Source organism: Chiloscyllium plagiosum, chromosome 39 (genome assembly GCF_004010195.1).
Source record: "Chiloscyllium plagiosum isolate BGI_BamShark_2017 chromosome 39, ASM401019v2, whole genome shotgun sequence".
Classification (NCBI taxonomy): Eukaryota; Metazoa; Chordata; class Chondrichthyes; order Orectolobiformes; family Hemiscylliidae; genus Chiloscyllium; species Chiloscyllium plagiosum.
This window is the reverse complement of record NC_057748.1, coordinates 20,848,345-20,870,573: the sequence shown is the minus strand read 5'-3', so window position 1 is coordinate 20,870,573 and position 22,229 is coordinate 20,848,345. Positions and strand designations below refer to the sequence as shown.

General features: G+C 45.0%; 1 protein-coding gene across 7 annotated transcripts in view; it reads left to right on the top strand.

The window, feature by feature from the left end:
- Positions 1 to 6,625: 6,625 nt before the first annotated feature.
- foxred2 (FAD-dependent oxidoreductase domain containing 2) overlaps positions 6,626 to 22,229 on the top strand; it is a 53,018-nt gene continuing 37,414 nt past the window's right edge. For 2 of the 7 annotated variants that reach the window (XM_043679981.1, XM_043679975.1), the window contains exons 1-4: positions 6,695 to 6,786; positions 7,492 to 7,797; positions 8,854 to 9,408; positions 20,451 to 20,702. In XM_043679981.1, the coding sequence (XP_043535916.1) occupies positions 8,876 to 9,408; positions 20,451 to 20,702 (785 nt within the window). In that variant the 5' untranslated portion in view covers positions 6,695 to 6,786; positions 7,492 to 7,797; positions 8,854 to 8,875. Of the gene's footprint in view, positions 6,787 to 7,491; positions 7,798 to 8,853; positions 9,409 to 20,450; positions 20,703 to 22,229 lie in introns of all 7 variants that reach the window. The other 5 variants (XM_043679976.1, XM_043679977.1, XM_043679980.1 and 2 more) reach the window with 5 other exon arrangements.

Here is a 22,229-nt window from a genome sequence, read left to right as displayed (position 1 = left end):
TTCAGGACCATCACACCGACCTGAACTATATACGTCACTGGACCTGACCTCGCATCGACCATGCTTCTTACTCATGCAGGGCCAGTCCCATGGTTCCTTCACCATCCCTGAAGTAAACTGTCTCATAGTCTGTCTCGCTTAGCAGAGTGTTGTGTCTGACATTGGTGTTCCTAATGCCATTTCACCTTCCCCACCCAGGTCAGATTTAACCTGGTGAGGACTCTCCTTCCCATGTGTGAGGGGTGGTCCTATAATCAAATAGAAACTGGGACAGTTTGGCATCTAGTGAAGCTGCAGGCTGCATCTTTCAGCCTGCCTTCAAAGTTTGGACTGCTCTTTCTGCCAGACCTTTGGATGGTGGATGGATAGAGCTGTCCTTGTATGATAAATACCTTTCGACTTTAGGTAAATAATGCCCTGTTATCTGTGACAACACTTCAAAGAGTCCGTGTATTGCAAAAGATGTTTACAGCTTTTCTATCACAGTCCCCATGATTGATGAATAAACTCGATGCATGTCCAGCCACTTTGAATGGGCATCCCCAATGACCGAGAGTATGAAAGGACCAGCATAGTCAACGTGTAACTGTGTGCAGGGTTTACCCAGCCATTCCCTGGGGTGTGGGTGAGTTATTGATGGTAATTTTTGACCTCGTTGGCACTCTGGACAGTGCCCCATCATTGTGGCCAATGCTGGCCACCAGGCATAACCTCTCACCAACATCTTCATTTTGGAGAACCCTTGGTAGCGTTCAGCCAGAATCTGGCGGTGACCTTTACTTGGGACTATCACTCTTGCTCCCCATAATAATATGCCATCCTCTACTGTGATCTGGTCTCTCTGGGTCTAGCAAGATTTCAATTCTGGTTCTGATGGCTCTTTGCTTTCCCCCATCACCACGTGCTGTTTCGGTTTTGCCAGGACCAGGTCTTTCTGTGTCCAATATTGTCAGCTGTGAATGGAAGGGTATCCAGAAAATTTAAAACTTTCCAGTGGTGACGTATCTGCCAGCGGGAAGCAGCTCAATGCATCCGCATTTGCTACTTTGCTTCCTGGATGGTGTTCCAACTTGTAATTATATACACTTAGAAACACAGCCCACCACTGAATTCAGCCTGAAGCTTTGGATGGCACTGCCTTGCCCTCTTTAAGTAGACCGAGCAGGGGTTAGTGGTCCAGTGTTACTACAAATTTATGTCTGTACAAGTGTAAGTGGACTTTCCAAGGTGCCACTCTCCTAGATACCGGCCTGCGGGTTCTCTTGCTCAATTTGAGTCCAGTGAGACCCTTGCTATCTTAGGTCTGCATGCAGCAACAACTACAATGGCCTGCCAGCCTAGATCCTAAAGAAAATTTTGACCATTTGGCTGAGGCTTGGCTTTGTTTTGGGGCTTTGCTGGGGGTTGACCTGGAGTCCCTCTGTTCAGGAGATGTCCTGAGTGAGGCTACGCAATTGCCTTCATTTCAAGTGGTGTTCCCCAAGCTCAGCTGGACTGGTGAGGGTGTCCACTTCCATCGGAATACACTGTAACCCATATGCTCCACTTGCTGTATTTTCCAATGATAGCCAGTTGTAGTGTCTGTTTGAAATCTAGTTGGACTTCAGCTAGTAGGCGCTTTTGCATGGTTACATCGTTAATCCCACATACCAAACACTCTCTCAGCATCTCATTAAGGGTTAAACCAAAGTCACATGCCTCTGCCAAGCCATCTTAACCCAGTCAAAAATCCTGATATGGATTCCCCTGGTTCTCAAATTGCCAAATAAAACCAATAGCATCTCAGAATTAAACAAGGCTTAGTATAATAATATTCTTTAACTACATCCATCAACTGTTGAAAGGTTTTCAAATCTGGTGCCTCAGGGAAAGTTAGGCTCCTAATAACCGAGAAAGCTGCGGGTCCACAAGCTGTCAGGAGAGATGTACCTTTTGCTTTTCACCTGCCCCAATGTCATTTGCCCTGGAAAAAATAACTTTCCACATTCTTTCCACATACTGGGCTCATTCTTCAATGACAGAAGTGAACGAATCAAGTTTCCCAAATAACGACATGATGCCTGAAATGGTGATCTCAACTCAAAGATGACTGTTGCAACTGAATTTTTTTCAGGAGTTTGCTTTTCCCTCATGGTCACTGAAATAACTCCCCTGAGGCCAGTATCCCGTCACCAAGTCACTTTTTAGATTAGATTAGATTGCTTACAGTGTGGAAACAGGCCCTTCGGCCCAACAAGTCCACACCGACCCGCCGAAGCGCAACCCACCCATTCACCTACATTTACCTAACACTACAGGCAATTTAGCATGGCCAATTCACCTGACCTGCACATCTTTGGACTGTGGGAGGAAACCGGAGCACCTGGAGGAAACCCATGCAGACACGGGGAGAATGTGCAAACTCCACACAGTCAGTCGCCTGAGGTGGGAATTGAACTCGGGTCTCTGGCTCTGTGAGGCAGCAGTGATAACCACTGTGCCACCGTGCCGCCCTAAAGTTATTTACATGTGGAGAGTCTTTGACATTAATCCAGCTTCCTCTGAGACAACGCTCAGAATAGAACCTACGACACTCTTGTTTATCTCTGTCAGCCAGGGCTCCTTGATTGGACCAGGCTAACAGCTGCAATCAGGGAACTCACCTGGCTGACCTTGTTACAATCTAAGATGGTGGCACAGTAGGACACATAAGCTGGAGGTCCTCTGCTCTGCCCAATTTTTTCTCTTCTTGAGTGCTGTTTTAAATTTTAACTTTTAAACTTACTTGGAGAGGAATGGAGGTGGCGAATCCCAGACCAGGCTGGTGCGGGAGGTGACTTCCTGACCAGGCCAATGAAGGAGGCAAGTCCCAGACCAGGCCAGTGCAGGAGGCAAGTCCCGGACCAGGCCGGGGTGGGAGGTGAGTCCCAGACCAGGCCGGTGTGGGAGACGAGTCCCTGACCAGGCCGGTGCGAGAGGCGAGTCCCTGACCAGGCCGGTGTGGGAGGCGAGTCCCTGACCAGGCCGGTGTGGGAGGCAAGTCCCAGACCAGGCCGGTGTGGGAGACGAGTCCCTGACCAGGCCGGTGGGGGAGGCGAGTCCCATACCAAGCCGGTGCGGGAGGCTAATCCCAGACCAGGAGGCAAGTCCTGGTGGTGGGTCTGGACTGGAGGCCATTGCAGAGAGGCGAGGACTCAACTTTTGAAGGCTAACGTTGCCTGGAGTTTTGACTGGTGCTGTGTGGAAGCTTAGTGCCGGCATGGACTGGGGTGAAAGGACTGTAAATGGTGTAGTTTTTTCCTTTTTAACTCTTATGCAGGATTTTAAATTATTATCCTTTCAATTTTGTACCAAGGTATCTTGGTGCTCAGATGGCGACAATATTGCAACTATTTCACTGCACTCATTTGTGTGCACATGACAATGAAGCGCATTCATTCATTCATCATACCATCACTAAACGCTTGAATCCTCAGTGGAACCTGTCTCTGTAACATTTACAGGCAGTGCATTCCAGACCCTAACCACTCGCTGCGTAAGGAAGTATTCCTGCTGGGTCCAACTGCTGTTTTAAATAAATTCATCATAATCTTGCTACTCTTGCCTCTGTACTGCCCTTCACAAAGCCTAGACTTCAGTGTTAACAGTTTTCTCTCTCCCAGGTCCCTATGGTCCTGCATTCCTTTTAGAATTGTACACTTTTTAAATACTTATTCACCACATATTGGTCTCAAATTTAATTAGTTAAGTCTCTTAAGAAGTGCTTTGCTGTCTGAAAGCTGCTATATCAATGTGCTGTTGTTGTTGTTGCAGTGGTGATTGTTAGTTTTGTAACATGACTAAAACAAGCCATCAGTCAAAAACAGCTCGTGACTGAGGCTGCAACAAAACGCCCGAGCTCAAACAGTGACACAACACAAATTAGGGACCAATCAGTAGCTTCTTGTTGCCTTGGGACTTTCGGCCCCCATGACTCAGCAAAGTTTGCTCAGCCACTATTGACTCAGCAAATGAAGGTCAAGAACTAATGAATCAGCAAAACGTGTGCACAGAAGAAAGGTCAATGTACTCCCAGCACAGAAGGGGCATGTAATAAAAATAAAGCAGTTCAGACCGGATGAAGATCGAACTGGCCTGAACTGGTTTGCTTCTGGTCTCTGCTGGATTCTACTAATAGTGTTTGAGTTAAATGGAGAGGCTGGGTGGGCTGGGACTTTTTCAACTGTAGCGTAAGAGACTGAGGGGTGACCGTATAAAATCATGAGGGGTATAGATAAGGTGAATGGCAGATGTCTTTTCCCTAGGCTGGGGGATTTCAAGACTGGGGGTGTATTTCTAAGGTGAGAGGAGAAAGATTTAAAAAGGACATGAGGGGCAATTTTTTTTTTTACACAGAGAGTGGTTTGTGTGTGAAATGAACTTCCAAAGGAAGTGACGGATGCGGGTACAGTTACAATGTTTAAAAGACGTTTGGATAGAGACATGAACAAGAAATGTTAGGAGAGATTTGGGCCAAGTGCAGGCAGTGGGACTAGTGTAGTTTGGGATTATGGCTGGTATGGACTGGTTAGGTCAAATGGTCTGTATGACTCTATGAGTGGTAATTTTCCAATGATAGAGTTGTTGAATACCTTTCAGCCAGATTTCATCTGCAGTCCCAATATCCATATATCTGCACCCACGAGCCTTCATTTTATACAGTGTCTCCTCATAATTGGATGTGTTCCTTTAGTGAAATTCCTTTGAGAAACATATTCATTGTCTAATTTTTATTTTTTTTGTGCAGTAAATTGCTAGAATGACACAACTGACAATTTCGATGAAAATTCACTTGTGTGTCAAAATGTTCAACTATCCTTCACTGGCTTTTGAGAATAAACTTGGTATTCATCTGGTCTCCCCATTATAGGAAGGATGTTGTTAAACTTGAATGGGCGCAGAAAAGATTTACAAGGACGTTGCTGGCATTGGAAGGTTTGAGCTATAGGGACAAGCTGAATAGCTGGGGCTATTTTCCCTGGAGCATCGGAGGCTGAGGGCTAACTTTATAAACGTTTATAAAATCATGAGGGGCATGGATAGGGTGAATAGATAAGGTATTTTCCCCAGGTTAGGGCCATCCAAAACAAGAGGGTGTAGATTTAAGGTGAGAGGGAAAAGATTTAAAAGGGACCTGAGTGGCAACTTTTTCACACAGGGGTGGTGTGTGTATGGAATGAACTGCTGGAGGAAGTGGTGGAAGTTGGTACAATTACAATATTTAAAAGGCATCTGGATGGGTATATGAATAGGAAGGGTTTAGGGAGATATAGGCCAAATGCTGACAAATGGGACTAGACCAATTTGGGATATCTGGTCAACACAGACGAGTTGAAACAAAGGGTTGGTTTCCATGCTGTATAACTTTATGATTTTGTGACTGTCACCTGATCAACTTGCAATATTCTTTTATCACAAAACCAATAAAAAGATTATTTAATTATCTTAATCATGGACTTTGTGTTTTATAAATTCCATTGTTATTTATTAAGATTGGATCCACCCTGTACCCATTAAGTATTGTACAAAGTCCAGTGGGTGCCAACTCCTTTTGTCTGTAAAATTCCAACATCTATCCCCCTAACTTCCTGAATTTCTGCATGTTGCACTCCTTCACCAAATACAACCCCACCCCCCATCATCCCCAGCAGGTGAAAACTTTACACCAGTTCTGAAACTGTCACTCTGTTTCTCTCTGATGCTGCCTGACTTGTTGAGTACTTGCGATATTTTCTGGAAGAATGTTGGGTTTAAATCGAGACACTACACTTTAGGAAGAACGTGAGGGACTTAAATAAGGACCAGAAGGATTACAGTTATATAGGTAGATTGGAGAAGATTGAACTGTTTAACCTTGAGGATAAGGTTGAGAGGAGACTTGATAGAGGTGGTCATAGTCAAGGAGGGGTCTGGACTGAGTGGATGGGGAGTAATTTTTCCCATTGTTGGAAGTGTCAAGATCCCAACTTTATAGATTGATATGGTTGGCAAAATAAACAATGGTGGTGCAAGGAAGAACGTTGTAATGTAGGGAGCAGTTAGGATCTGGAATGTCCTATCTCAGTGTGGGGAAGAGATATTTAATCAAGGCTTTGAGGATGGATTGTATTCTTAACAGGAAAATGTGCAGGGTTACAGGAAAAAAACCAGGTGGGAGGCACCGGATTCATTGCTCCTTTACATGGCCAGCGCAAAAACAAAGGACCAAGTAGCTCCTGTGCTGTCTGTATTCTATTTCTTTCATTGAAACATGGCTTTGAAGGGCCGAACGGTCTGAACTTACTTCAATCCCTTTAGTAATACACCCAATCCACCGCTAGGGGACCGTCCCACGAAGGGTCAGAGCCTACGTCTTCAGGACGCTGTGACGCACAATTGTCCCATGTGATTAATGGAGCGGGACATCGGTGACGCACTGACGCAGGGTTGCGCTTGGACGTGGTGACGCACTGACGCAGGGTGGCGCTTGGACGTGGTGACGCGCGGAGGCAGAGTCGCCCTGGGACGCGGTGACGCACTGACGCGGGGTTGCGTTTGGACGTGGTGACGCGCGGACGCAGAGTCGCCCTGGGACGCGGTGACGCGCTTGGACGTGGTGGCGCACAGACGCAGGGTTGCGCTGGGACGTAGTGACGCACGGAAGCACGGTTGCCCCGGGAGACTGGCCTAGGTAAACGTCCCGGGAGAGGAGCCGCGATCTGGCGGTAGGTCGCTGGACGCCGCCTGTTACCTGAGCCTGGATACGGGGCCTTCGCCCAGTTTGTCCAGGTCAGGAACTCCGTTCCATGATTCCCATCTCCATCGGCTTCTAATCATCTGCCTCCTGGAATAATTGAAGGAAATCGTCTGGATGCATTTAGTGGGGATCTAGTCAGGCAAATGAGGAAAAGAGGAATTGATAATGGTAGAGGGGTTTACAATGATAGACTTAATGAAGAAAAGGTATGGGAAGAGGCTTGAATGCAGCTGACTTAGACCGGTTTCTGCCCCTAATTCCATAATTTATATCCCAGTGCCCTTCATTCCTCTGTTAACTTTGTCCTCTTTCTCAGACTTGCTGGGTTGGGGGCAGATGCTTGAATAATCCCCTCATAACTACCACCCAGAAAGAAAACACAGTGAATGGGACATAAGAACAGATTAGTGTTCCTTTGGTATTTATTGACTCCTCTTCCTCCAGTCCAGTGAATGAAGCCTGCAGCCACTCCTCTCCTGTTTGGTTGTATTTACCCTGGTGTAGTTTTCATCCTGATATGTGCAGTGCTGGACATGTGATCAATATTTGTATCTGTGTATAGCTGGTACCCTAGTTTTGCCTCTCTATCTCTTCTTTTGTCCATTGCTATCCTTTCCTTTTGCTTGACCAAGGTTATTTAGTTCTATTCTCATTTCAATTCCAGTGAAGTTTTTTTGCTTGGGCCAGTTGTGCTTGGGGACTTACAACCTTGCTTGACTTTTGCTTTTTTTTAAAAGGCCAGGTACATCGGGCGTTACTGTCAAAGCTGTCCTTTATTGCTTATCTCCAGCTGCCTGGAAAATATGGTGATGCTCTGCCTTCAATCACTACAATCCATATGGTGTGGGGACACCGACAATGCCATTGGAATGAGAGTTCCAGGAATTTGACCCAGCAACAGTGAAGAAACAATTATATAGTTTCGACTCCGATGCAGTGTGACTTGCAGCAGTACTTGCAGGTGCCTCCTGTGTGCTAGGTGGCCTTGTACAGTACTAGTTAGCAGACATCACGAGTTTGAAAGGTGCTGTTGAAGGAGCTGGGTGAGTTACTGCTGTGCATCTTGTAGATGGTACAAACTGCTGCCAATGTGCTTCAGTGCTTGAAGGAAAGTTAAAATGAACTGCAAATTCTAGTCCGCCCCTTAACCATTCCTCTTATCAACCATACTCCCTCCCCCAATAAAAATCTTAGCCCCACATTTTTCATAATCCCTGGTCTCCACCTTTCCAGTGTTTTACATAGACACTGCCCAATCACACTTGCCCAACTCCCCAGTTCTTTGTGGCTTTCACTGTATTTTTGGCCCATCACTGAAGTTCGCCATGAAATAGAATTAACTAATGATCCCATAGTGAAGGTGCACCTGTGTAGCAGCAGCAATAATATGACTGAATTTTACATTCATTTTGAGGGAGAGAAGGATGGGCCAGAGACTGTTTTCAAAGTTAAATAAGGGCAGTTATAATAGTATAATGCAAGACTGGCTAAAGTAAATTTGCAAAATAGGTTAAAGGTAGATCAGTAGATTTAAGTGCAATTTTAAGTGTGTGGTGAATGACACCTCCTTGTTCAGATGTTAGAGTGAGGTCCAGCTTAGTTATATCTAACAGATATCTAAATAGTGGCTATGGATTATTTTGCTTCCACTTGTGAGGTAGATGGAAACATTTTATTCAAAAAATGGCACCTAAGACAGTGCAACACACTCTCAGTACTGATCCTTAGTACTGCCCCTCAGACTATGTAGCACTCTTTCAGTAATGCCCTTCTAAATATGCAGACTTCCTGCAGCTCTGAAAAGTGTACCTTTTCAACTATCCTTATAACATTACGGCATTCCCTCTGAACTGTCCTTCCAGCAGTGCTGAATGCTGAATTGTCTCTCTGACAGTGCGACAGTCCCTCTGAACTCCCCCACCAACATTGCAGCACTGTCTCTGAACAGTCCCTCAAATTGTACATTGTTCCTTCTGCATTGCCCCTCTGACACTGTAATGCTGTCTCTGCAAACCCCTCCGACAGTGGAGCACTCTGAACTGCACTGGGATTAACAATAAATTGCTTCAAAGTGAGTGTCTGCCTCTTATTTTGATTAGGTACCAATACTCCAGGAGCAACATGTCAAAATCATGGATGGGTTCTACCTTCGCCATACTCATCGTGAGTATCACCTTTGCCTCTTCCCATGCAACTGCACCAACAGACTACCTACACATTGACTACTGTGTAATTGGTGCAGGTCCAGGTGGCCTGCAGATGGCGTACTTTCTACAGCAGTCCCAAAGACACTACCTGGTCTTTGAGCGCAGCAACCTCTCTGGGAGCTTCTTTGTACGTTATCCCCGCCACCGGAAGCTCATAAGTATTAACAAGCAATATACCGGGAAGCAAAACAAAGAGTTTAACCTCCGGCATGACTGGAACTCTCTGCTCAGCCATGACGACAATCTACTGTACAAACACTACACCAAAGATTTCTTTCCTCATGCTGACACCATGGTGCACTACTTGAACAACTTTACAAACAGGTTTGACCTGAAGGTTCGATACAACACTGAGATAATGTGGATTGAGGCTGAGAAGCATCCTGAGGCCTGGAATGGACACTACTTCTTTTTGACAGATCAGAATGACTATCATTACAGATGCAGGTACGTCTTCGCCCTAACAGTATCAGATCATGCTGGTAGTAGTGAGTTTCAGGAAAGATATAAAAGCATTGGAGAGAGTGTAGAAAAACATTACAAGAATGGTTCCAGGAGTGAGAGGTTTCATTCCTGTGGATAGATCAGAGCAACTGGGATTGTCCTCCTCAAAGACGAGAAGGGTATGAGTAGATTTGGTAGAGGTGTTCAAAATCATGAGAGATCCATAGACAGCAGATATAGAGAACCTTTCCCATTGACAGGGTTGAGAACCAGAAGAGAGAGATTTATGGGGAGTTCTAAAAGAAGCAAAGAGACCTGCGGAAAAGCTTTCTTTTTTCATAGCCATTGATTAATATTTCAACTCTGCTGCGTGTGAGTATGGCTGAGGCAGATTCAACTGGGGTTTTGGAAAGAGAAATGAGCTTTCCTGAAAAAAAGAAGTGCTTTCAAAATCATTCATCTTGCCGTCATCAGGACAGATTTCAGAGGGGGTAGCAAGTTATATTGCATGTGAAAAGATGCTGATGATGGGCAAGCTGAGTCTGATATATATAGATTCTGGTATGTCTAAGTGAGCCACATTATGAACTCAACTGATGATCTTAAATGGATATTAATGTAGTTTTTAGCACATTCGGGATTGTTAGGTAAGCAATGTCCAAACATGGAATCACATCCAATGTTGTATTAGTTGAGTTTGGTCAGTGCTGGGTGTGTTGCAAACAGCAGAAGGGATGTTCTGTTTGGTACATTCCACCATTTATTAGGAATAGCTCCTATTTCCAAAGAGAAATTGGTTACTTGTCTGAAGAGAAAAGATTTGCAGAACCATGGGGTAAAAGGACCAGGGCTTTGTGGGTGATATGGTGGCTCAGTGGTTAGCTCTGCTGCTTCACAGTGCCAGGGATCCAGGTTTGGTTTTCACATTCTTCCCATCTCTGTGTGGGTTTCTGCAAGATGTCCAAAGATGTGCAGGTTACGTAGATTGGCTATGCTAAATCCTTCAGTAGTGTCCACGGATGAGCAGGCTAGGTGTATTAGCCATGGTAAAATGTGGGGTTGTGGGAAAAGGATGGGGGCAAGATCTGGGTGGGATGATCTTTGAATGGTCGGTGCAGACTCAATGGGCCAAATGGTCTCTGATTCGATGTTTTTGGGACTAGTTGAGTTGTCCTTATGGAGAGCTGGCACAGACAACAGGCTGAATGTCCCTTTCTGCACTGTGACTATTCTATGTGACTTTCCCACAATGAGTCTACTGGAGAAAAAGAAATGGCTTTTATTGCAGCTTCTGTTCAAGTACTGGAGGAGGCCAGTTAGCTTGTGGAGTTCATACCATCACCATTCAACAGGACCATGACTGATCTCTATTCCAATCGAATCTACCTGCTTTGGCTCCATATATCTTCATCTCCTTTTCTAGCAAAAGTTGATTGCAGATCTAAAATTATTCAGCTGGTATCTCGTGATGTCTTTCAGGGAGACATGCCACATTTCCACAAACTCTTTGCATGAAGATGTGCTTCTGATGTTTGTTCCTGAACGATTTGGCTCTGATTTTAACGTTATGTTCCCTATGTCCAGACTCTTTGACCAGTGGAAAGATTTTTCTCCCTTTCTATGTTATTGATTCCTTTCAAAATCTTAAAGGCACCAATTAAAACATCCCTTTAACTTCTAATTCCAGGAAATATTTCTTCTCTTAGGTGAATTGTTTTTCCCTTACTTGTTAGATACTGTCTCATATTACCCATGCCTTACCAATGTTTTATTATTCCATGGCTTGTTGGTTTTACAAGTAAGAGGAAGTGAGGACTGCAGATGCTGGAGATCAGTCAGAAAGTGTGGTGCTGGAGAAGCACAGCAGGTCAGGCAGCGGGTCACTCCCACACCCACCCCGCATTCCTGATGAAGGGCTTATGCCCGAAACGTTGATTCTCCTGCTCTTCAGAGACTTCATCAGTTTTCTCATCTCCCCTCCATCCACCTCATCCTGGATCCAACCCTCCAACTCAGCACCACCCTCTTGAACTGTCCTATTTGTCCATCTTCCTTCCCACCTACCCACTCCACCTCCAACCTATCTGAACTGTCCTATTTGTCCATCTTCCTTCCCACCTACCCACTCCACCTCCAACCTATCACCATCACCCCTCACCACATTACCTATTGCCTTCCCAGCTACCTCACTCCCATCCCTCAGCCCCCTTCTCACCCCCCCAAACATTCCTGATGAAGGGCCTATGCCTGAAACGTTGATTCTCCTGCTCCTCGAACGCTGCCTGACCTGCTGTGCTTTTCCAACACCCCACTTTTCGACTCTGGTGTTACTAGTAAGGCTAGTATATATTACCTGTCTCTAATTACCCTTGAAAAGTTGGTAGTGAGCCACTGCCTTGAACCATGCAAAATTTTATGTAAGTGTTGTTATTAAGGAAGTTCCAGGGCATTGACCTTGTGACAGTGAGGAAGTGGCCATATTGTTTCAAGTCAGCATGGTGTGTGGCTTGAAAGGAGACTTGTGGATGATGGTGTTCTCATGCGCTGTCACACTTATAATTCCAAGTGATTGAGCCCATTATTTTGGATGGTGCTATTGAAGGATCCTTGATGATTTGCTGCAATGCATCTTGCACAGCCTCACTAATTTAGGCCAGTGGGAGTGGTTGGGGTGGATCTGAATATTCCATCGCAGTCCTGGCTTATGTAAGTTTACACCAGTTCAGCTGGTGACTGTAAACAAAATAGAACAGGGTGGAGAGTTTATTGATTTGCCTAGTCATGCAGCTCTCCTTCAACGCTCCAGTGTCACGTTTGTTCCCTACTTATATGTGCTCAAAGACAATAAATATCCACCAGTTGATGCTTTTAACCTTAACAATCCATTTACAAATTTTAAGAAACTGATTGAGAAGACATTATCAACTTGTGCCCTCTAGATGGTGGACAGGCTTTAATGGTATAGGTGAGTTACTCACTGTAGAATTGCCAGCCTTTTGATCTCCTTTGTCAGTGCAGTAATTATGTCACTGGTCTAGTTCAGTTTCTTGTCAATATAATAATCCTGGAGGTGTTGATCGTGGGTGGAATTCAGCAGTGGCAATACTGTTGAATAACATTGGGAGATAATTAAATTTTCTCTTTGGCAGTGATCATTGCCTGACACTTTGTATAGCACAAATGTTGCTTGGCACTTCTTAGCCCAGATCTTAATATTGTCCAAGTTCTGCTGCATCTGAACATGGACTGCTTCAGTATCTGAGGAGCTGTGAATGTTGCTGAATATTGCACAGTCATTGATGTACATCTCACTCCTGACCAATGATAAAATAGCTGAAGATGGTTGGCCCTTGAGGAACGTCTGTAGAGATGACCTAGAGCTGAGATGAATGAACTGTAACCACCACAGCCCTCTTTCTTTGTACTAAATATGACCTCAACCAGTGGAGAGTTTTGTTTAGATTAGATAACCTACAGTGTGGAAACAGGCCCTTCGGCCCAACCAGTCCACACCGACCCTCTGAAGAGTAACCCACCCAGACCCATTTCCCTCTGACTAATGCACCTAACACTACGGGCAATTTAGCATTTGTTCGTGATTCCCACTGATTCCTGTTTTGCTAGGGCTCCTTGATGCCACACTCAGTCAAATGAAACCTTGATGATGTCAAGGGCAGTTGCTGTCATACCGCTTGGAGTTCATCTCTTGTCCATATTTGGTGAGGGCTTTGTTTACATTGGAGCTGAATGATCCTGGCAGAACCACTCGGTGGCTCAGTGGTTAGCATTGCTGCCTCACAGCGCCAGGGATACTGGTTCAATTCCAGCCTCAGGATACTGTTTGTATGGACCCCAGGTCTCTGGGCTAAAGATGTGGAATCGCCACACTAAATTGTCCATAATGTCCAGGGATGTGTAGGTTACATGTAGTAGCCTAAATGCTGGGTTACAGGGATAGGTTGGGGGTTGAGTCTGGGTGGGATGCTCTTTGGAGAGTCAGTGTGGACCTCTTGGACCAAATGGCCCATTTCCACGCTGTTAGGGTTCTATGATGAACTGGAATTGAGCGTCTGTCGGCTGCTTATTGCCGTGTGAACGCTGCTTGTAACACTGGATATGATACTTCCCATCTCTTTGATTGAGCTTAGACACACTAATTGGACTTTGGATTAGTGGTACTGGAAGAGCACAGCAGTTCAGGCAGTATCCGAGCGGCTCTCTGCCGTTATTCCTGATGAAGGGCTTTTGCCCAAATCGTCGATTTTGCTGCTCCTCGGATGCTGCCTGAACTGCTGTGCTCTTCCAGCACCACTAATCCAAAATCTGGTTTCCAGCATCTGCAGTCATTATTTTTACCTACACTAATTGGACTTGTCCTGTCCTGCTATCTGAGGGTAGGACATGGTTGGGCAATTTTCCACATTGCTGGGTAGACTGCAGGATTGTAGCTGTACTGGAACAACTTGTCTGCGGGCACCAGTTTTGGAATTTAAGTCTTCAGTACTATTGTTGGAATGTTGTCAGAGCCTATTGCCTTTGAGGTATCCAGCATCTTCACCTGTGTCTTTATCCTCTGGAGTGGATCATATTGGCTAAGAACATAAAAACTAGGAGCAGGAGTAGGCTGTCTGGCCCTTCGAGTCTGCTCTGCCATTCAATAAGATCATGGTTAGTCTTTTCATGGACTCAGCTTCACTTACCTGCATTTTCACCATATCCCTTAATTCCTTTATTTTTCAGAAAAGTATCTACCTTAGCTTTAAACATGATTGCTGAAGTCAACTACTTCCCTGGGCAAGGAATTTTATAGATTAACAACCCCCTGTGTGAAGAAGTCCCTTCTCAGTTCAGTTCTAAACCTGCTTCCTCTAATCCTCTAATCTTGTCCTAGTTTCACCTCCCAGTGGAAACATCCAATCTATTTCTATTTTATTGATTCCCTTCATAATTTTATATGATTCTATAAGATCACCCCTCATTCTTCTGAATTCCAATGAATATAATCCCAATCTATTCAGCCTCTCCTCATAAGCCAAGCTCCTCAACTCAGGAATCAACCTAGTGAACCTCCTCTGCACTCCCTCCAGTGCCAGTACATCCTTCCTTAAGTAAGGAGAACAAACCTGCGCACTGTACTCCAGGTGCGGCCTCACTAGCACCTTGTAAAGTTAAAATGAGAATCTGTGATGCTGGGGAGGAGGGCCAAGGTGGCTCGTCCATTTGACCTAGATGCCCAGATGTAAGGGAGACTTTGCAGGTTTGTCAGGGCTGAATATGCCTTTGTCGTTTCCAATGGCTGGGTTGATCCTGATTGGTCTATCTGATATCATTTATTTTTAACTTTTCTGTAGTGGTTTGACATAATGGAGAGGCTTGCTAGACCATTTCAGAGAGCAGTGAATACTCAGCCATATTGCTGTGTGTCTGAAGTTCTATGTGGACCAGAACAGGAAAGAATGGCAGGTTTCCTTCTCCAAAGAACTTTAGTGACCCAGATAAGTGCTTTTATGGGAGGCAGTGATGATTTCATGGTTACACCATTTTTGAGAGATTAATATTAAATTCCAGAAATCCTCATTAACTGAATTGAAATTCCACCAGCTACTGTCATAGGATTTGAACCCCCTGTAACCCCAGAGTATCAGCCTGGACCTCTGGATTACTAGGTCACTGACGTAATTGATATGCCACTGTCGGCTGCTGACTCCGCAGAGAAGCAGTTATAATTGAAGGTGTGTCTAAAATGTTCACTGCAAAATTTGAGAGAAGGGAATGGGTTCACCCACCCTCAGTCTTTCTTCACCCTCATATTTTCTGGGAAGACTTGTTTTCCTCACACAGCTCCATACATCAATTTGACTAGAGAACCATACAGCGTTGAAAAAGCTAGTGAAAGAAATGCTTTTATTTATTTGCACATTTCACAACCTCAGACAATCCCAAAATACTTTACAGACAACCTTTTGAATTGCAGTGCCTGCTGTATGTTGGGAAACAAGCTGCCAGTTGGTGCATAGCAAGTTCCCGCAAACAATGACATAGTAATGAACAATTAAGGCATTTTAGCAATATTAATAGAGGAATAAATGTTACAGATGAATTTGGAACAAAAGTAAGCCACTCAGCCCCGTGAGCTTGCACTATCATTCATTATATTGGCTGTTCTGGATTTCACATTCCCATCATCCTCCACGTTGATTCTTGTTAGGCAATGGAATCAATCTACCTTTATCTTTAGAAATACTCAATGATTCCATCTTCACTGTCTTCTGAGACTGAGCTCCAAAGTTGCACAGCCTTTGTGTGATAAAATGTTGCCTCCCTAAAAGGGAGACTGTGTGCAATTTTGGCCAGTGCATCAGAGCAAAGCTCCCCTACAATTTGAATAGTGAGATGGCATCTTCTATATTCTCCTGAGAGGGCAGTACTCTGACACTTCAGCACCTTGAGGCCATCACTGGATGCTACCCAGTGAAGCATGATTGATTCCTTTCACATTGAGAAAGGAATGCTCTGTTTTGTGGTCCTGTAGAAGAATGCCTTTAAGCCTCAGTCAGTTTTTAAAATTTATTCATTTTGTGGGATGCAGGCATCACTGGATGGCCAGCATTTATTGCCCATGCCTAGTTGCCCTTGAGAAGGTGGTTTTGAGCTGCCTTCTTGAATCACTGCGGTCTACCTGCTAAGGGATGACCCACAATGCGATTAGGGAGAGCATTCCAGAATTTTGAAGCAGTGACCATGGAGGAACAGCAATATATGGTGAGTGACTTGGAGGGAAACTTGACGATGATGGTGTTCCCATATATCTGTCCTTCTACATGGAAATGGTTGTGGGTTTGGAAGATGCCCAGAGAAAAGACCTTGTCTATTTACTCTATGCATGCCCCTCATGATTTTATAAACCTTCGTAAGGTCACTCCTCAGCCTCCAACCTCCAGGGAAACAGTCCCAAGAACAAACCACGACAAGCAGACCACACACAGCCAGAAACCCTAACCATCTTACCATACATCAAAGAAGTTTCAGAAATGACAGCCAGACTACTAAGACCCCTCGGAATCCTAGTAGCACACAAACCCACCAACACTCTCAAACAAAATCTAACAAACTTAAATGACCCAGTACAACCCATAGACAAAACCAACGTCATCTACAAAATTCCATGCAAGGACTGCCACAGACACTACGTAGGACAAACAGGAAGAAAGTTAGCCACCAGGATACACGAACACTAGCTAGCCACAAAAAGACACGACCCTCTCTCCCTCGTAGCCATACACACGGATGAAAAAGAAAACCACCATTTCGTCTGGGACAACACATCTATCCTGGGACAGGCTAAGCAAAGACATGCCAGAGAATTCCTAGAGGCCTGGCACTCCAACCACAACGCCATAAACAAATACATAGATCTCGATGCCATCTATCAACCCCTCAGAAAACGAACAGGAAATGACATCACCACAAACCCCAGGAACCCCATCCAGGAGAAAGATATAAATAGAAAGCAGGAGACAACAGCTTTGCTTCACATGGAGGTCGCCACTGATGATGTTACCTAGCCAGGTAATGAAACGTCTGGATATCAAACCTACAGCTCAGCGAGCAAACCTACATCCTAAACCTCAACCTGAGCCTATTCAGCCTCCAAACCTTGCAAACAGTTCCAGCCTATTCAGCCTCTCCCTACAGCTCAAACTCTCCAACCATGACGACATCCTTGTAAATCTTTTCTGAATCATTTCTAGTTTCACAACATCCTTCCTGTAGGAGGGAGACCAGAATTGTTCACAATATTCTAACAATGGCCTAACCAGTGTCCTGTACAGCTGCAACATGACCTCCTAACTCCTATAGTCAGTGTTCTGACTGATAAGGAAAAGCATACTAAACGTCGTCTTCGCTATCCTATCTACCTGTGACTCCATTTTCAAGGAACTATGAACCTGCACTCCAAGGTCTCTTTGTTCAGCAACACTCCCCAGGATCATACCATTGAGCATATAAGTCCTGCCCTGATTTGCCTATCCAAAATGCAGCACCTCACATTTATCTAAATTAAACTCCATCTGACACTCCTTGCCCATTGGCCTATCTGATCAAGATCCTGTTATACTCTGAGATCACCTTCCTAGCTGTCCATTACACCTCCAATTTTGGTGTCAGCTGCAAACTTACTAATTATACCTCCTATGTTCACACTAGAGGAGTCCAGTACCAGAAGGCATAGATTTTGGGTGAGAGAGCTACGATTTAAAAGGGACCTAAGAGGCAACTTCTTCAGGCAAAAGGTGGTGTGTGTATGGAATGAGGAAGTGGTGGAGGCTGGTACAATTACAACATTTAAAAGGCATCTGGGTATATGAATAGGAAGGGTTTGGAGGAATATGCATCAAGTACTGGCAAATGCGACTAGATCAATTTGGGATATCTGGCCGGCATGGGTGAGTTGGACTAAAGAGTCTGTTTCCGTGCTGTATGTCTCTATGACACTGTGCTGTCTGAGGATCTTTGGTGAATTTCTGCAGTGCATCTTGCTGCTACTGAGCGTTGGTGGTGGAGGGAGTGGATGCTTATGGATGTAGTGCCAGTCAAGCAGACTGCTTTGTCTTGATGGTGTCAAGTTTCTTGAGTGTAGTTGGGGCTACGCCCATCCAGGCAAGTGGGGAGTATTCCACTGCTGACTTGTGTCTTGTAGATGATGGTAGGGAGTCAGGAGATGAGTTACTCGCCGCAGTATCCCTAGCCTCTGGCCTGCTGTTGTAGCCACTGTAATAATGTGGTGAGTCCAGTTGAGTTTCTGATCAATGATCACTCCGAGGATGTTGATAATGGGGGTTTCAGTGATGGTAACATCATTGAATGTCATGGTTAGATTGTCTCTTATTGGTCATAGTTATAGCCTGGCATTTGTGTGGCATGAATGTTACTTGCCACTTTTCAACCCAAGCCTGGATATTGTCCAGATCTTGTTGCATTTGGACACAGATTGCTTCAGTGTCTGAGGAGTCATGAATGGTGCTGAACATTGTACAATCATTGGTGAACATCCCCACTTCTGACCTTACGGTGGAGGGAAGGTCATTGATGAAGCAGCTGAAGATGGTTGGGCGTGGGACACTACTCTGAGGAACTCCTGCAGAAAATTTCCTGGAGCTGAGATGACCATCGTCCTATGTGTCAGTTATGACTCTAATCACCTGATACCCATCGATTCCGGTTTTGCTAGGACTCCTTTTTGCCACACTCAGTCGAATGCAGCTTTGATGTCAAGGACTGTCACTCTCCCCTCACCTTTGGAAGTCAGTTCTTATGTCCATGTTTGAACCAAGGCTTTAAAGCGATCAGGAGCTGAGTGGCCCTGGCGGAACCCAAACTGGGTGTCACTGAGCGGGTTATTGCTGAGCTGGTGCTGCTTGATAGCACTGTTGATGACACCTTCCATCATTCTACTGATGATCGAGAGTAGACTTTTGGGGTGGTAATTGGCCAGGCTGGATTTGTCCTGCTTTTTACATACAGGATATACTTGGACAATTCTCTGCATTTTCAGTTAGATGCCAGTGTTCTTGGGCACATATCTTCAGTACTATTGAGGGAATGTTGTCAGGGCCCATAGCCTTTGCAGTATCCAGTGCCTCCAACCATTTCTTGATATCACATGGAGTGAACAAATTGGCTGAAGTCTGGTGTCTAAAATGGAGGAGGCCGAGATGGATCATCCACTCAGCACTTCTGGCTGAAGGTTGCTGAGAAAGCTTCAGCCTTATCTTTTGCACTGATGTGCTGGGCTCTTCCATCATTGAGGATGGGAACATTTGTGGAGCTGCCTCAGATTTACAGATTTACAGATTAATCTGTAATCTGTAAATCTGTAAAACATTTGTGGAGTTGCCTCCTCCAGTGAGTTTTTTTATCGTCACCATCATTCACAACTGGATGTGGCAGGACTGCAGACCTTAGATCTAATCCATTGGTTGTGGGATCGCTTAACTCTGTCTGTCACTTGCTGCTTATGTTGTTTGGCATGCGAGTAATACGACTGTACTCTAATATCAGTCTATCAAGTTTGAGGAGGAGGAAGGAATTTCTTAGCTCAGGGAAGTGCTAACCAGATTTAACACTGAGCTGGGTTGTATCACAGAGTGAAAGTGGTTAGAAAGGTGTCAACAGTTGGATGTGTTTTGTCATGCACGTAGTCCAGGATTGTGAGATGCATCAGTTCAGGTAAAAATAAAGTCCTTTAATTTATATCACAGACTTTGAACCGAAATAGGTTATAGGTCTTGTGAGTACAGAAATACAAGTGCCTCACTAAAGTTGTATAGGACCTTAGTGAGACCACGTTTGGAATACTGTACACCATTTTAGTCTCCTTATCTAGGTAAGGATGTGCTTGACATAGAAAATGCCATGGAGGTTCACCAGGGTTGGAAGGATTGTCTTACGAGGCGCAATCAAGGAAACTGGGCCTGTATTCAATAGAGTTTTGAAGATTGAGAGATGATGTCATTGAAGCATATAAAAGTCTTACAGGGTTGTTGTACATTGGATATTTTCCCAGCAGGGTATCTTGAATCAAAGGGACAGCACTAGAGGAAGGTAAGCTGTTTAAGACCACGGTGAGGAAACATTTCTTCACTCAGAGGGTCTTAAATGATTGGAATTCTCTACTCAAGAAGTCTGTGGGAGCTGTATTGTTGAGCATGTTCAAGACAGCAATCAGGCATAATCTGTTTAAATTGCAGAACAGGTTCAATGGGTCGAATGGCCTATACCTGCTTTTATTTCCTCTAAACCCAAGTCTTCCATAAATTGGTGCCGACTGTAAAAACAGCTTTCACAGTTGTGGTTCATGCTACCAGCCTTGAGCTGTAAGTGACTACCATCCTGGCCTCACAGCATGCTTTGTCCTTGGTCTGTGTACTGCCAGAAATGTTATTCAAGAGCACTGCTGAGTGATGGAGATTGTCAGGTTAGGGGCACACAGCCCTTTGTTTTAATGGCAAGCTGATCATTCTTGTTTCCCCCTTTCCTTTTAGTGTCCTGTTAGTTGCAACTGGAATGTGGGTGCCCAACAAGCCTGATTTTCCAGGTTCTGAACATGTCGAGGGCTACGAGAGCATCTCTGTGGACCCTGCTAACTTTGTTGGGCAGACAGTCCTCATCCTGGGCCGGGGCAACGCTGCATTTGAGACGGCGGACAACATTGTTGGAGTGACTAACTTTATCCACATGCTGGGCCGTTCCCGGCTGCGGCTCGCCTGGGCCACTCACTATGTCGGAGATGTCCGGTAAGTCATATGTGGCCTTTAACTCTGCTGTTTGTGTTAGCTTCAATCGTAATAGCTGATCTGATTGAGATTTCAAAGAATCCCTTTCACCTTTCAGTGCTGGGTGTTTTCATCAGTGGGGGCTTCACCCTTAATTGTACGATTGGAACAGACAGACATATACATGGACAGATGAATATCACAAAAGGAACAGTGGTCATGTGTCACATGATTGAATTTGGAACATGCTGCATTGGGAACAGAGGGAACCTTATCTGATACCTTCCTAGATCTCTGTGATCTTCAATTTTTGTGTCTTTTGGTCTCTGGTGACTGTGCCTTCAATTGTTTAACTCGAAGCTTTGGAATCAAAACCTTAAACATATCTACTTGGCTACCCCAAGACTTATATGAATATCTAAATTAGGTGTGGAAATAGGCCTTTCAGCCCCTTGAGCGGGCGAAAGTGAGGACTGCAGATGCTGGAGATCAGAGTCAAAATTAGAGTGGTGCTGGAAAAGCACAGCAGGTCAGGCAGCATCCGAGGAGCAGGAAAATCAACGTTTCGGGCAAAAGCCCTTTATCAGGAATGAGGCAGGGATCCTCCAGGGTGGAGAGAGAAATGGGAGGAGGGTAGGGCTGGGGAGAAGGTAACTAAGAGTACAATAGGTGGATGGAGATAGGGATGAAGGTGATAGGTCGGAGAGGAGGGTGGAGCGGATAGGTGGGAAAGAAGATTGGCAGGTAGGACAGGTCATGAGGATGGTGCTGAGCTGGCAGGTTGGAACTGGGGTAAGGTGGGGGAGGGGAAGTGAGGAAACTGGTGAAGTCCTAATCTTTCAGTGCTTTGAGCCTCTGTAGGATTCAATAAATCTGTTTGTGTTTTGTATTCCACGTTCCCATTAGCCCCATAATCTTTGACTTGTATATAATGTTTGATTTATCTTCCGGGAATGTATCTACCTCCACCTAAATTAATTGCATGTGCCTTCTGAGGAAGAGAGCTTCAAATTAACACGTGCACGCTGTCTCTCTCACGCGCGTGCTCTCTCTCTCTCTCTCGCGTGTGCACTCTCACCTCTGTCCCAAGATGTACAATGCTCCCTGGGTCTGGACTCATCATGACCATCTTGTCAAAAGTGTTCAGGATTTTATGTACTTGGATCAAGTCACCCCTCACTCTTTTAAACTCCAATGGAAACAAACCCTGTCTGTCTAATTATTCCTAAGAAGACAACCCACTCATTTAGATTAGATTAGATTAGAAACAGGCCCTTCGGCCCAACAAGTCCACAACGACCCGCCGAAGAGCACACACCCAGACCTATTCCCCTACATTTACCCCTGACTAATGTACACCTAACACTATGGGGCAATTTAGCGTGACCAATTCACCGGCACATCTTTGGATTGTGGGAGGAAACCGGAGGAAACCCACGCAGACAGGGGGAGAATGTGCAAACTCCACACAGTCACCCGAGGCTGGAATCAAACCCGGGTCCCTAGCGCTGTGAGGCAGCAGTGCTAACCACTGAGCCACCGTGCTAC